At 45.8% G+C, this 16707-nt stretch overlaps 1 protein-coding gene across 1 annotated transcript in view; it reads left to right on the top strand.

Moving 5' to 3' along the window:
- The window catches only part of ZNF704 (zinc finger protein 704), a 128225-nt gene that overhangs the window by 82757 nt on the left and 28761 nt on the right, over positions 1-16707 (top strand). The window contains exon 3 of the mRNA XM_036264160.1: positions 15848-15951. Within this exon, the coding sequence (XP_036120053.1) occupies positions 15848-15951 (104 nt within the window). The remainder of the gene's footprint in view (positions 1-15847; positions 15952-16707) is intronic.

Genomic DNA, 16707 nt, shown 5'->3' with positions numbered 1-16707 from the left:
CACTGTTGTCAGGCCCTCTCTAATGTAACAAGTTGAAGGAGTCTTTTTAGGATTGTGATATATTCTTCCAAAGCAAGACTCTACTGCGGGAGGCTCATGGCCCAGCCATTCCTGTGGGGAACCCCTCTGCGTGGTACCAAAGAGGGTCTTCTGATGTCAGTGTCAGATACAAGAAGGCTACTTCCCACTGAACTGAAACTTAAGCAATGGCATTGAGACATGCCTGGCTTCTAGGATGATAATAATGACATAATTGCAACTAAAAACAATGATAGACAGATAAATGACCTATTACTGGTGAAGCTCACTATTTGAAATTATCTGTTTATTAGCTTACTTCTGTATTAACTGTCTTCTCTGTGCCTCTGCATTAGGGCAATACCTTGTCTTACTCACCAATACCTAGACCAGCTGCCTGATGTGAAGCTTATGAAATGTTCCATGACCGATCTGAATAACCAATGATCTAAATGACACAGACCTAGAGAGGTATCGGATTCCACATCCCAAAGCTCTCAACTTAGTGAAATGACCTGCTGAACTGAAAAGGTGACATTTAAGAGCAATAAGGATGAAGCCAATTGTCTGGGGCCCCAGTTTCCATCTGCGAAAGGGCAGGACGGGGAGATATGGCTTAACGACCATGCCTATGAAACCCTTGGAGGATTTAGTTGATAATAAAGCCGTTACGCGTCAGCAGTATGGAAAGCGATGTCCAGGACCATCGCTAGAAGTGAGTCCATCATAGTCAGTTATTTTCAACAAGAGGTCCAAGGCAACTCGAGTTGTCTTTTTAACAAATGCTGCTAAGACTGTTGGAATATTGATATGCAAAAGAATGAAATTAGATCCCTTCCTCAACCATACCAAAAAAAAAAATCAACTCAAAGTGGACCAAAGACCTAAGTTTAAGAAGTAAAACTATAAAACTCTTAGAAGAAAACCTAGAAACAAAGTTCATGACCTTGGGCTAGGCAATGGTTTCTTAGATCTGACACCAAAAGCACAAGTGATGAAAGGGAAAAGGGCTGAACTGGGCCCGCTCGAAAGAGAACCCACAGAACGGGAGAAAATGTTTTCAAGTCACGTATTTGTTATTGGTCTAGTATGCAGAATATATAGAAAGTCTTACATACAACTCAATAATAAAGACAACTAACCCAATGGAAAGGGGCAAAGGACTTGAACATTTTTCTAAAAAAGATATACAAATGGAAACAAGCACACATGAAGATATTCAACATCATTAGTCCTTAGGGCAATGCCAATCAAAATGATTTCATACCCAGTGTGATGGCTGTTATCAAAAAGATGGACAACATTGTCCTGGCCAGTGTGGCTCAGTTGGTTGAGCATTGTCCCATGCACTGAAAGGTCACTGGTTCGATTCCTGGTCAGGGCACATGCCCAGGTTGTGGGCCCGATCCCCAGTAGGGGACACGTAGGAGGCAGCCAATCAGTGTTCTTTCTCTCTCATCAATGTTTCTATCTCTCTCTCTCTCTCTCCCTAAAAATCAATAAAGAAAAAACAAATTTTTTTAAAGAAAATATTCTAGCAGTGGTGATGGCTACCTGACTCCATAAACATAATTAAAACCCAATGAAGTATAGACTTTAAAAGCATGGATTTTTTTTTTTATATAAACTATAACTTAATAAAGCTGTTATTAAAAATAAATAAATAAATAAATAAATAAATAAATAAATAAATAAATAAAGGAGTCCCCCAAAACAAGGGGGTTCCCTTGTTCCCTTGGTAGAGCACTGGTCACATCACGCCTGAGATGCTGCATTCAGAGCTGGGCCTGGGACAGAGGCACATGCAAGCTTATCTCGCTGTGGAAATTAGGACATTTAGCTTGTGTGGAACAAAACATTGAAGACATACGATGTTTAATCTGTTTCGAAAAGACGAGGCAGGGAACATTCGAGTCCTGGAAGTATGAGTGACGTTCATGTGCAGAAGGGTCAGAAGTGCCCCTGTCGCCCAGGAACACTGAGCTACGTAAGGAAACGGCTGGCGTGTCCTCACACGGAGGAGAACTGTCCCGCGTTGGATTGTCTGAGAAAAGAAGGGGGTGCGTCTGGGGGTGATGCGTGTGTCACCGTGAGCACGGGGTCAGGGAGCACATGGGAAGGTGTCAGTGGAGGGCCCGGAGGCTTCAGGTGATGAGCCGCCCTGGCTGAGCCCCATGTGTGGGTCCTATCATGTAACCCCAGGAAACTCCTGGGCTGTAACCCATCCGTCAGATCTCACATGCTTGGAAACGTGTGATCCTTTTTCTCATTCGTGCATTTGTTACCTCGCATATTCTCACATGAACACGGACCAATGTTTTTACTCATTTAATAGACTCTTAAAATAGCTTCTGAAATCCATCCTTATCACCCAGAAGTCAGATCGTCAGCAAAGCAGAAAGTGTTTCTGTGCCCTCATTCGATCATTTACAAAATGGCCCAAAGCCACGGTTTCGTGGGAACCCAGTGGCTGACACGTCTCCATCCAGACAAGAGCTCATTCATTTCCACCCTCTTTTTCTCCCTGGGAAGTGGTTATTAGAGGCATTTTCAAGGACTAAAGGGGTCATCTTCAGTGCCCTTCACGCCACACCCTGAATCTGTTAGGAGCCGTGCAGGGTCTCACCTCCGAGACCCCACTGCTGCACGTCAGTCGGAGGGTGGAGGGCTTGGCTCACACGCAGGTGTCTCTCGTCAGAGGTTGTCACAGATGAGTCACGTGTCATTGGCTTTTGCATAAGTTGTGTTACTTCACTTTCACCAGCATAAAAGGTAAAAAATCTGAGCCTCAGCCATTGGTAGGAACCCTCCTTATAAAACAGTTCACGCTGGTGTCCGCCCTTGAGCTCAGGGCACTTACGGACAGGTTGTGTAGCTGGAGCTCATAGGTTCTCCTTTAAGGTTCTTTAAAACAGTGAGTGTGTTTGACCTGCCAGAGGCCATGGATCAATTTCAAGGAATCCATCCACCCACTGAAATAATGTACAAAATCTGTGTGTAAGGATATGTACATTTTTCTTTCCTGGTTGAGTTTACACCTGAATACCATTCACAGTGTGTTTCTGTAGTCCTCCTGTCTGCCACCACTAGTCCCAGTATCCGTGCAGCTACCACTGTCTGCTGCTCCTCACGTCCATCGCCACTGCTAGCATCAGAAGTGTCACTGTCCTCTTTCCAGTTGCTGCTTAGAGGTCGTCTCTGACATCTGTCACTAGCAGACTGGGACATGCCCAGCTGTGGAGGCAGTTCAGACTGCCAGAAGGCACTAGGAACCAGCCCTGGGTGTTGTCAGAAGAGCTGTCGGCCTGGGCCCTGGATCCCGGGAGCCAGCCGCCGGGAGAAGAGCCCTGCCCTCCTGCTGACAAGCTGGCCAGCTCCTCCCCAGGGTGTGTCCCTGGCTCCAGCTTTCGGGAACCCCACTCACAGGTCTGGCCCTGTCCACCTAGCTCTCGCTCTCCTCTTTCCTTAGAGCTAGGTAAAAACACTGTCTTAGCTCTGGCTGCTTTTATAAAATATCATAGCTGGGGTGGCTTAAACAAAAGACATTTATTTCTCACAGTTCTGGAAACTAGAAGGCGAAGATCAAGGTGCCGACAGATCGGGTTCTCGGTGAGGACCCTCTTCTCGGCTGGCAGGTGGCAGCTGCTTTCTTGTCTAGTGGCTCCTCTTCTTATAAGGGCACCAATCCCATTCTGGGGCTCCACCCTCATGACCTCATCTAACCCTGATTACCTCCTATACCATCGATCGCACTGCGGGGTAGGCCGTCACATACAAATTTTAAGAGGATACAAACGCTCAGTCCAAACACAGACTGTGGTGTCCAACTGCCTGGACAGGAATCCAGCCTCCACCACTTTGCCCTACCTCTCTGTGCCTCAGTTTCCCCAGCCCTGAGCGTAGGACGTATAATCATGTTGACCTCATAAACTTATTATGAGGATCAATTGAGTTACTGAAAGTAACAGCTAGACCCGTGGCTGGCATATATTAAATGCTGCATAAATGTTAACTATTTTGATTTATTTATTTAAGGAGGTGGCTGATACCATGGGTTTGACCCAGTAGGACCAAGACCCAAAGGAGTTATAATAAAGGTAACCCTTGGGAAGATATTGGAATGGTCTTTAGATAGTTCTGGAGACAGGAAGTCCTCCCCTCCAAGGACCCAGCAGAGCAGGGCTGGTGGAGCGGGGCCACTGTGTCTGACCTGGGACTCTCTAACAGGCAGACTGCTCAGGACACCCCATAGACTTGGCTGAGACTCTTAGAATTGCCCCAAAGTCCTCCCTACACAATGTTTGCTTTCCTCCTTTCCTGCAGGTGGGGACACCTGGGGGCATGCAGGCCGAACCCACCCTCTCGGGCTCCCACCCCACTATCCTTCCCAGCCATCTTCCCCAATAAGTTACAAGAAATTATCTTGTCTGAGTAATTGCTTCTTGGCGGACTCAGACTGGCATAGCAGCTATTTCTCTCTCTCATCTTCTAAAACTTTGCCTGCCCACATGTGAAAGCAGGTGCTTATTTCTGTCTATGCTGGTTGAACCTTCCTAGAAATAGCATACAAAGTGAGAAAAATAATCTTAATGGAGTTAGTGACGTGTCATATTGAAAAAGGCTTTTTTCTCCATATTTTTATAATCATATTTAAGTGGCTCATTTTCTCATCAAATCTCAAGTAAATCCAGATTCTGTAGTCTATGTTCTTGTTAATTCCTTATCATAAGCTCATGGGTTCATTTCAAGAATGTAGAAAGGCAAATTGATAATGATTCAAAAAAAAAAAGGAAAGACAGGTAACCACTAAGCTGTTGATTAATAGAGGTCTATTTGCATTTGAAATATTTAGAACTTCTTAATAGCACAGAATTGAAAGATAGATTGAATGGGTAATCCCACTGCAGTTTAATCAATGTGCTGTTATGGTAAGTGCACCTATAAACCACTACTGCGCTTGTGTGACAACCAAAATGAGTGAAAAATTGCCAGCAGAGGTGGAAATTACTGTTTATGCCTGGGAGCTCTTCAGTCGTTTCTGGTGATACTTTTTACATTAAATATTAATTCTAGCATCCTGAGCTTTAAGCTGTTGATATTGTTTTCAGGAGAAATGTGAAACAGTAGCTCCAATGCTTTGCTTCCCCTGGATTGTAGACTTGTCCCAGCTGCAGCCTAAGTCCTGTTTAGCATTACTGACCTGTATTCATCCACCTCTTATTACAGGAAACTGGATATGCCCTGGCCAGTAGCCACCCAGCTGTGTCACTGACCTGCTGATATGCCCAGCAGTAACCTTTCCATTGTGTTCCTGACTCTGTCGGTTTCTCCTGTTTATTCCTTGGGGGAGGTCATGTTCCTCGTGCACAGAGCAGACACGGGTCAATGTGCGATTGTTCAGCCTTTGGGTGTTCAGTACACAGGTTTGATTTCAAAGCACTTAGATCATATAACTCTGCACAAATTTAAGAATGATAGGATTACCGTTTTCTGCAGACTAGATACGTAACTGATGGTTTGAATTGATCTGTCATCTAATCGTATCTGTATGAACCAATGGAAACCTATGTTGGTAACGTGATGAAAATACATCGAAAGAACCCAGGCAGCAGAGCGGTGATGTTGTGTGTGAGGATGCTCGGGGGGCACATCGCTGCCTCCACTCCTGTCTCAGAAGCTGGCATCCAGCCTCACCTGGCCTCAGACACGTTGTGGGGCAGGGAATTCTGCCCAGGGCAATACATCGCATGTAGTAGATGCTGAATTGAAGCCTGCTTAAATTATATTTTAGGAAATTATCTTCAATAAGAGCTGGTTCACTTCTAGTCCATGAAACTAAAGATAAATGTTTGGTAAGAGCAAATGTCACACAGACCATATGAAACTGCCACTTTCATAGTTTAAAAAAAAATAGTGAGTAGGGGCAATTTCATGTGGTTCAACCTAACAGTATAAAACAGATGTTGAGCCCGGCCGGTGTGGCTTAGTTGGTTGAGCGTTGTCCCATGAACCACAGGTTGCAGGTTCAATTCCCAGTCAGAGCACATAAAGCGTCCAGGTAAATATTAAAATATTAGCTATTATTAAAAAGAAGATGCAGTTTCTGGGGAAAAAATGACATTTTTTAAAAGCCAAATCTGAAACGTAAGCAGCTTCAAAGGGGAGTCATGTAGTCTGCATCGCATACCAGTTTGTTCCCTCTTCAGAGCACAAGACGGGGTGAAATGAGGGCTGTGTCCGTCCTGCTTGGCTGCACCCAGAAGTAGCTGAAACCTGCAAGCACCTCCCAGACAGCCCAAACATGAAATAAACCAAAGTTCACAAATAGAATCAGAGCCCCAATTCCCCCTCAGTTTACAGCTGAGAGGGAATTAGCCTAGGACGTATCTAACACCTCTGCCCAGCGTGAGTGGCTGCTGGGGGGCGGGGGGGGGGGGGCAGGACCTCACTCTCAGAGCAGGGACCCCAGTGCCTTTGCAGACTGCTTTACCTTTCTCTCTCTTTTACGTGTGCCCCCTCGCCTCTGGGCAGCCTGGCAGAAACAATAGGAGTCCTCTCTGCAAAAACAATGACGTAAAATGGCTACAACTCCAAGCCGACGTGTAGGTCTGTTGCCAGCATAATAATGTTACTATTTCAGGAAAAGAAAGTAGTGGAAATAAGTAAAAAATATAGTCTTTTTTAACCTTATTATTATTATTTTTAATCCAGAGACAAAAATCCCCCTTCCCTTAATTGGCAAACCAGAAAATGCTAGACTTGTCTTTTCCCAACTGCCCTGTCTCGTGAAATAACTATTATAACCATAACATGTAGCTGGGAGTTCTTTCCATTATAAGACCTAAATGGATTCGAGGCCTCTGAACAAAAAGGTAATTAAGCCCTGGCCAGTTTGGCTCCGCGGTTAGAGCATCGGCCGGTGGACCAGAGAATCCCAGGTTCAGTTCCTGCTAAGGGCACATACCTCGGTCACAGTTTGTCCCCAGCCCCAGTTGGGGTTGTGTGGGCAGCAGCCACTCGATGTGTCTCTCTTACATCGATGTTTCCTTCTCTCTCTTTCTCCCTCCCTCCCTCCCTCCCTCTCTATCTGAAGATAAATGCAAAAATGTCCTCGGGTGAGGAAGAGAGAGAGAGAGAGAGGGAGAGGGAGAGGGAGAGGGAGAGGGAGAGAGAGAGAGAGAGAGAGAGAGAGAGAAAGAAAGAAAGAAGAAAGAAAGAAAGAAAGAAGAAAGAAAGAAAGAAGAAAGAAGAAAGAAGAAAGAAAGAAAGAAAGAAAGAAAGAAAGAAAGAAAGAAAGAAAGAAAGAAAGAAAGAAATTAACCCCACCAGTAAGTCTTCAGTGACCCAACTTGGACACACATGTAAGAGAGATGTAATTTGGATTATGGTTTTTGTCCCGAGGAGAACTATGACACTTCTCAGATGGACTGTCAACTGGCAGATGCCCGCCACCTTGACTTCCTCCCACCCGCTTGCCCCTCACCCTGCACACACAGCCGGCCCTGCCTGACCAGTGCCCCCAAGATTCCGGTCTGAAACAACCTGAGCTCTTCCAGATAGTCTGACCACTGCTTTGGCCACTTCTGAGGTACAGGGAGATGCTTGGTGGAAGGAGACATCAACAAGGAGGTGGCCGACCCAGAGAGAGGCTGGCCACCATGGGCAGGTCCCCACAGAGACACACACACACAGACCCAGACACAGAGACATGCACACACAAGTAATCACAGGACACAGACACACACACACACACACAGATACAGATACACAGAGACATGCACACACAGACACACATGTACAAAAAGACACACACAGACCCAGACACGGGGAGATACACACACACACACACACACACACACACACACAAAGAAACTCACTCAGATATATACTCAGATAAAGACACACAGAGAGACACACACAGATTCACACAGAACATCAACACACACACACACACACACACATACACACCATCACAAGAACCTGATGTGTTCCCTCTGGTCTCCCATCACCTGCTACCTGACTGGCCATCCCAGAAGGGTGCTTTCACACACACAGAGGGCTCCATGCTAGGAGAAAACCACATGGACTAACACTGGCCTGTCACCCTGGGAGAACATGTTGGCTGTCATCGGAAGCTCCAGACCTATAAGGCACAGCAGCCATCTGGAGATGCTCTCGATGCCGCCCTGAGCAACACTTCACAGTCCACTCCATTCAAGGACCCCAGCTGATCACCTGAAATTGTTTTCAGGGAACTTGGAACTTATTATTTAATAATGTCACTGCTGCATTCCAGAGGTCCCTGATGGGTCTGCGAGCCTTTGTGAACACAGAAGAATTATCACAGACTGGAACAAAATCAATTTTGCATAGAGAGGCCAACATTTTTTAAGGCCAGTAAAAAAGATATTCCTATGAATGATTTATTGAATAAGTCATAAATTAAACAAATGGGACTACATCAAACTAAAAAGTTCTTACACACATTGCCCATCTAATCATCTCCAGTTCACACTTTTGGGGTTTTTTTTTTATGTCATTTCACCTATAAATACTTTAATAGGTACAATTTAGATTTTTAACCTGAGATGAGTTCACTGAAATGAGAGTTTGGGTAAAGGATGGTGATAATAATAATTACTATTTATTGAGTGCTTAGTATATGCTATATTATATATATATATATATATATATATATATATATATATATACACATTATATGCATATAATTTTATTTAATTCTTCAAAAATCCTATGAGGTCAGTATTATTGTCATTCCCGTTTTATAAATGAGGAATATGAAACTTTGCAAAGCTACAAGATTTGACTAAAATCACTCAGCTAATAAATGTAGTTTCTGGGGATAAACCTCAGTCCATCTGCCAGATTTTGCTGGGGCTCAGGGGACAAAAATAATGAAGTTATTGGATGCCATCAATACATCTCCCAGGCTCATAATTCCAGGTAAAAGTAATAGCTAAAATGTATGTGCCAAGATATTGGATGACCGTTTGGGGAAAGAGGTTCTGATGCAAAGGCTGATTGGTGCCTGAACTAGGAAGAGAGAGAACAAGACCACTGCACTGCTAAACCTTAAGGGACCAGGGGCTTCTGCATGAGAGTGACGAGAGATGGTCTCCTGGGGGAGGCAGGACAAGTGACCCAGTGGAAACAGGATGCGCTTAGAGGAGAGCCCAGCTACAGTACAAGGGAGAAGGTAAGGATGTGGGAGGGGCTATTTATGATGGAACTTAGGGTCTGGCCGGCAGAGTAACAAGGACCAGGAGAGAAATCTGTGAAGGGAGGACCCAGGAGGAGAGCAGCAAGTGAGAGAAAGAGTGGCAGACTGAATATCACCTTCTCAGGTGAAGAGGAATGGACACCAAATCACTTGCCTATTCCTACCCTACTCAATGTGTGGTCCATGGACCGATGTCAGTGTGCAAGCTGTCAGTGGTCCACGGTGAGCAGAGACATGGAGAGGATGCAACAGTATAGGTGTCGCATAGCAAGGTGACACCATGATTGCCATAGACCAACTTCTCTTGTATCTTACAAAAGTACTGACTCAAGACAGATTTGAAATTTCTTTAAAATTACCACTTCCCCACAAGGGGCTTCAGCAGCACTGGTCTGTATTGTCTTATGTGTTACAATGTGTTTGCTCTACTTTTCATATCTGTTTGATCAAGACCACTGGCCACATGATTGCAATTGGCAGCTTTCCTAATCTTCCCTGTGGTCTTAAAAGAAACACCACCTCAAATGAATTTGGAAACGTTAACAGTGACCACTTTTTCTACAAGATTCCTTTAGAAAGGAAACAAAGTATTTCTTTCTGCTTAACCACACTTAGTGGTTAACTGGATCCGATTTGCCAAACTCTTAGTAAAAGCTGTCCCAAAATTCCAAGATTGGGGATGGTTGCTGTGTGGCCTTTCCAATAGAAGAGATTTTAGTTTCAGACTTTATTCCTTGTTTTAGGATTACCACAAGTTTTAAAAGTAATTGAACTTGGTCTAGACTGCAGATTTTGATAGTTGCTAAGGAACGGAATTAGTGCTAATCTAAGGAATGTATTCTTCATTTTTATTTCCATTTGTTACTACAGCACTTTAATTGCAGATAAATGTCTTTTATGGCTCTCCAGGGTGTAAAACACTTCTCTCCTAGCTGGTGGGTTAGCCAGGGGAGACGGTATGTGTACACACGCTCCAAGCAGATGGCATTCAGGCGTGAAGGGGCTCAAAAGAAGAAAAAGCTTCTTGTGACGGAAACAATAGCTGGCCTTGTAAGCATGGGCCATGGCCAAGTGCTCGGGCCAGAACTGCAGCGCCCACCCGTGCACAGCTCAGAGCCTGCGGCCATGTCCACCGTGTTCGCTGCTGCCGTGCACACTCCTGAGTGCCTCCATGTCACAGATGACATCATTCTGCAACCCGATGCCATCCATGGTCACCAGGCAGTCAATTCCACAGATAAAAGATCAGTTGTCAAACCCAAGAAACTCATTTTCCACCCGGCAGCCAGAGTGAGCTTTTTGAAAAGCAAATCTGATAGCATCACCCCAGTCTGACCTGACCTCTCCGAAGCCCAGTCCACTTGAAACACCTCAGTGCTCCCCGGGGCCTGTCCCCTGTCCAAGTACACACCAGGCTGAGCCTTTCTGCTCCTTTTCAGGAAAGCTTGGCCAGTGCCCTGGCCCTGCCCCCCGGAGCTCCTCCCTGCCCTCAGCTGGGCAAGGCCAGAGCTCATTTCCAGGTTCCCTTGGCTGGGGACCTACGTAATTTCTCACCAAGTCCACACTACCCTTCCCAGATTTTTTTACTTCCGTAGGTTTATGTTTATTTTTGTATGTTCGATTAAGCTCTGGTCCTCCAACAGACTAGATCTCAGGAGGGCGAGACCCCACCAGGTTTTCTTTGAGACTGTTTGCAGAAAAGCCCTCCGCTCAGAGCTATTCCTCTAAGAGTGAGGCTTGAGAGCAGGAATTCAGGGACATCAGTCCAGACTCATTCCAGGCTGGCTATTGTGGAAAGTCCTCCAGAGCCATGATGTCATGGGCTGGATCCTGGCCAAGGCTCCACCACGAAGCCCCAGCGAGGGACAAGGCAGCTGCTGCTGCTTTGTGTGCCAGTTGTCACCTCTCACAGAGTAACTCCTGTGAAGTTGGAATACTACACCACCACCAACAGCGCCTCCCTGCCTCCCAAAAAGGAAAGCAACATCTGCTAGTGCTGGTGCCCAGTGAGAAGAGTGGGAAGAGTCATTGACTGTGTCCACCTTGTGTGCAGGGGAGATGCAGTGGTCTGATTCATGAATGCAAAGGGTAAGAGTGCACGTCCTTGGAACCCTGGCTGTGGGTGAGGCTCTGCTGGCGCTCACATGTGTTTTCTCATTAGATCATCCCAACAGATCTATTCTTATCCTCCTTTCACAGGTGAAGAAATAGAGGCTCAGAGAGGTGAAGTGGTTTCCCCAAGGTCACACAGCCAGTCATGGCAGAGAGTGGACTTGAAGCCGCACGATGTGACTCATTCCAGAGCCTGCACTCTCTTTTCCCCCAGAGACGCATCCAGAGCCAAACCAAGGGAGTTCTGAACTCACAGACTGAATACCATCTATTCACAGAGGAGCGGTTGTCTCTTAGTCTAGTACTTTGGGTTTGAAATAAGATTCGGCTAAAAATAGCTACAGAGTGCACCTTCAGTTTTCTCCCTTTCCATCACTGTTTGCATTTTGATCCGTTCCTAAAATCCAGATTGATCAGCTACCTTTCTCCCGGGTTCGTGCATGTTCTATGGCTCTCTCGGCTTACAAGAACACAAAAAACACTTAGCTTGACACAGGAGGCCTGAGAAGCAGGCCAGGCTCCACCCCTCTTCTCTCTCACTGCGTCCTCCCCCCAGGGCTCAGAAGCTCTCTGGAAGCCACAGCCTTGCCTGCTTCCTTGCCCCAGCTGCCGCTGTCCCATCTGGAAATCCCATTCACCCGGCAAAGCCCGTCAGCCTGAGCCACAAAGCACGTATAGAATGGCAATGAACATGACTTTTTTTTTTTTTTTTTAACTTATTTTAAATATTATTAAGTTCCATTATACTCAACCAGGTCTGGGAGGAAAAACTATTTGGAATAGGCCTCAGCCTGTTACAAACATGTGATTGGGAAGATCTTCAACAGTGGATTCCACTGTTGAAGTGGAATTTAATTTCCAATCAGAAGTAAACATGCAGTATCATCTGGAACGAGTTTTTTGTTTGTTTTTCCCTCAACAACCCTAAATCTACCAGACGGCCTCTGCAACAGCTTTCTCAAAGTGTAACAAATTCTACTTGGTGTATCATCTCTTCACGTTTAATTATAAGGATTTGCATTTGCAGAACCAATTAATCGGTAATTAGATAGCACTGTACCAAAAGAAATTAAACAAAGATTAAAAAAAACAAAAACACACTCAGCACAGGGCCGTCTCACCCAGTAATGTTCCGTGCAGCGTGGTAAAAATTCTCCCATAGAGCCCTGGCCGGTTTGGCTCAGCGGTTGGAGCGTCGGCCTGCGGTACAGAGAGACCCGGGTTCGGTTCCCGCTAAGGGCACGTACCTCGGTTGCAGTTTGTCCCCGGCCCTGGTTGGTCGTGCGGGTGGCAGCCACTCGATGTGTCCCTTCACATCGATGTTTCTCTCTCTCTCTCTCTTCCTCTCTCTCCCTCCCACTCTATCTGAACAAAAAGTGGAAAAATGTCCTCGGGTGAGGATAAAAAAAAAAAAATTCTCCCGGAGAAACACAGGTTAACTGAATGGTGAGCAGCGTGGGCCTTTGGTTTGCTTCTACCCTCGGTGACCACCAGTGCCAATGGGGAACAAAGATAATCCAAATACAAAAACTCTCTGATGATGCTAATGTTTGTTCCTCTTTTTGCTCTTCATCAGAAATTTGATTTCTGATAATTATGTTGAAATGGCAGACTTTTGCAATGCAAAAAAACAATGCATATTTTATAATGATACTTTCTCTACCTAATCTTCATATTTTCAAAAAACACATAGCCTGGCCAATGTGGTTCAGTGGTTAGAGGATCCGCCCATGCACTGAAGGGTCACAGGTTTGATTCCTGGTTGAGGGCACATACCTGGGTTTCAGGTTCGATCCCCAGCCTCGGTTGGGATGTGTGCAGGAGGCAAACAACGTGTCTCTCTAACATTGTGGTCTCTCTCGCTCTCTCTCCCCCACTCCCCTCCTCCTTTCTTCCCTCCCTCCCACCCACTCTCAAAAGCATTGGAAAAAATATCCTTGGGTGAGAATTAACACAAGAAAAAAGAAAAACACATAAATCAACTTTTTTTTACTTGAAAAAATTATCTATTTATTTATTTTATTGTTGAAAGTACTACAGATGTCCCCCCTTTTTCCCCACTGACCCCCTCCTTCACACTTCCACCCCCTCCTGCCTTCCCCAGCCTAGTGTCCATGGTGATTGGTTTTGCCTATATGCATATGTTATTTGGTTTATCTCTTCCCACCCATCCCTCTGAGGTTTGTCAGTCTGTTCCCTACTTCCATGATTCTGGATGTTTTTTGGTCCACAGCTTATTTTGTTCATTATATTCCACAAATAAGTGAGATCATGTGGTACTTGTCTTTCTCTGACTGGCTTATTTCACTTAGCATAATACACTCTAGGTCCCTCCATGTTGTCTCAAAGGATAAGAAATCTCTCTTTCTTACAGCTGCATAGTATTCCATTGTGTATATGTACCACAGCTTTTTTATCCACTCATCTACTGATGGACACTTGGCTGTTTGACATAGATCAATTTTTGAGTTAATTGTCAACTAGACCTCCAAAACAAACCTTAGATGGGGGGGGGATGCAAAGCAAATTGCAGAAGGGAAAATAAAGGCCCTGTAACTTGGTGCTGGGACAGATGACAGCCTGGCCTGCCCCTGTCCCCACACCGGTGTTGAGCAGTGGTGACAGCAGGCTCATGGTGGGCAGCCAGCCACACAGCAGTGTATCCAGCAAGCTTTTCTCCTGCCAGGCCCCTAGTTACACCTTCCCCCATGACATGCCTCCACCAGGGGTTGAACATGAATGACCTTAAGGCGCTTTGAGTTCTCTCCGTGATGCTTCCGTTTCTGTGGGAGACTGACCTCACCTTTACTCCCAAGTCCGAGGATCCTGTGAATTGTGGATATTGTAAAGCCTTTTCACCGTGTGCCAAGTGACTGAGCAGTTTTTCCCCGGTAGACGAGGTTGTCTTAAAAACCTCTGCAGAGTACATTTCACTGTGTACTCACAAGCTTGCTTTCTAGAAGCATCTTTCATTGCCAGCCTCCGAAAAAAGTAATTAGTCTTTCAATGGAACAGTTTTCCAAGAAAGAGTGTAAGGTGCTTTGAGAAGAACTGTAGAAATTTTAGATTCCCATCTTGGATTAGAAGAGTAAGCTTAGCTTAGTCATTTTGCGTTCTGGTGGAGGTCGGAGGGCCAGGTGGTAATAATTTTCATACCTTCGACGTGAAATCATTTGAGCAGCCCCACCCCCAGAACTGGGAACAATGTGACTTTCCTCTAATTCGGGAATCGCTTTTCCTGCTGCGCTGCGTTCCAGTTTCTATCTCTATGACTCCGTTGCTTTGACAAATTAGACGACACACCTGTGAATGAAAGCCACACTTGTCAACATGGCCATTCATTTGTCCAAACGGCTTATCAATCCTCTGCAGTGCTTCTTCAACTGTTCCCCAGTTTGAAATGTTTGTGTCCCAGGAGGTGGTACAATTTATTTCTGGTGTCGGGGTGCTACAGACATTGTTGCCTCTCGATATTAACTTCTTTCTTGTAATCAGCCTAAGCAAGCCAACTCCTGTCCACAATGATCATTATCTTATGAGCTTTTATTCGGGGTTAACCAGCCAAAATCCACAAGCCAAGTAACCTGTCTGTCTTAGTGACTGATGGTAGTGGTCTTCACTTCTTCAGGACACGGGCATCACTTTACGACACCGTCTTCACTACAACACCGTCTTCACTTTACGACACCGTCCTCACTTTACGACAGGGTCTCTGCAGCTCTGACCTATGCCCTCCTGCAAAGTGCAGGCGAGCAGCTCGTTGCCCCCCTTCCCTCCCGTCTCTCTCCATGATGGCTCTGGTTAACGTTCAGCACCTGGGAGCCATCCTGGGTCACCCCTTTCACTCATCTCACACCCAGAGTCTCAGCCAGTCCTGCCAGGTCACCTGCCACTGCCCCGACCCTCGTCCCAGCCACCAGTCCCTCTTGTCTTGGCTCCCAGCCGTCCTCTTCTCCCTGGTCTCCCTGCCTCTGCTCCACTCCCCTCCAGTCCGTTCTCCAGAGAGCAGCTCGATAATTATTTTTTAAAACAATTACCTGCCTGCCCCTCCCCCTCACACGTCACGTCACCGCCTCAGAGAAGCCTTTCCTGACCACAGGCACTGTCACGGCAGCCCTTCGACGCCCTTCCTAACATGTGCCCCTTTTTGTTTGTTTCCTGATCATTGTGTTTCTCCCCACCAGCCTCGTCTGTCCTTCTCCACCACCACCACCATGTCCAACAGCAGTGTGTAATATATGCTCAATAAACATGCCTTAGATGAACAGCCAGTGGATGAATGTTTCTCTTCTTAATACTCTAGGGTTTTGACAGGGTCTGTTAACTGCTGGACTTCAGCTTCCTTATCTCTACAATAAAATTTTTAAAACATTGGATTTTCAAGGGGATAAGTTTGGAGTACACGCGTGGTATGTGGCATGGCCCACAGACCATGCGGGGTGAGCATCATTAACAGTGTCCCTCGCTGTTTTCCAGGAAATCCTCGGAGGAACTGGACATGGACAAGGTGACGGCAGCAATGGTACTCACCAGCCTGTCTACCAGCCCTCTGGTCCGCAGCCCTCCTGTGCGGCCGAACGGTGAGCCCCGGGGACAGGTGTAGGGAAGGGCCCCTGGGCACCAAGAGCACAACCTCCCTTTGAGAGGTCTCACAGGGATCTCATTCCTGTCAAATGAAAAGAACAATTAACTCTCACTGAGCAGGAAGCCAGAGGAGATGTGGGAGAAATAGAGACCTCAGGGCCACCGGCTTCCTCACCTTCCCAGAGACCCCAGCGCACCTCATTCATCCCTCCACCTGTCCATGCACAATCACTTTGCCAGGACACTTATCTGCAGTACTTGGTCCCTTTTCCCCGGTAAATGGAGATTGGTCTAAAGAAACCATTGTCCCAGCATTATTTCTGTTGGACAGGAGAGGTAGTAGGATCAAAGTACTCAAAAGATTAAATATTTTGAAAAAGCATTATTCCAAACTCCTCAATCAAATACAATTATTACTCCATTCATTCACTCAATATATATTTATTAGTTACTATGCTAGATGGTTTGAGTACATCATTGAAAACAATGTCATGCTCCCATGTAGTGTTCAGTCTCTTTGGGGGGAAGAAGACTCTCAATCCTAGCCATATCAATGGCTAGCATTTACTGAGCACTTGCTATGTGCCAAGTACTAGGCTTGCTTTATCTCATGTAATTCTCACAACTCTGTGAGCTGTCGTTATCACTGTTTTACAGATGAGTAAACAGAGGCACATGGGGATTAATTGGCTTGTAAATAGCAAAGCTGGATTCTCTCCTATACCTTCCTGATTCCAGATCTGTTATCTTAG

Source organism: Molossus molossus, unplaced genomic scaffold, assembly GCF_014108415.1.
Source record: "Molossus molossus isolate mMolMol1 unplaced genomic scaffold, mMolMol1.p scaffold_m16_p_16, whole genome shotgun sequence".
NCBI lineage: Eukaryota > Metazoa > Chordata > Mammalia > Chiroptera > Molossidae > Molossus > Molossus molossus.
This window is presented reverse-complemented; position numbering and strand designations above follow the sequence as displayed.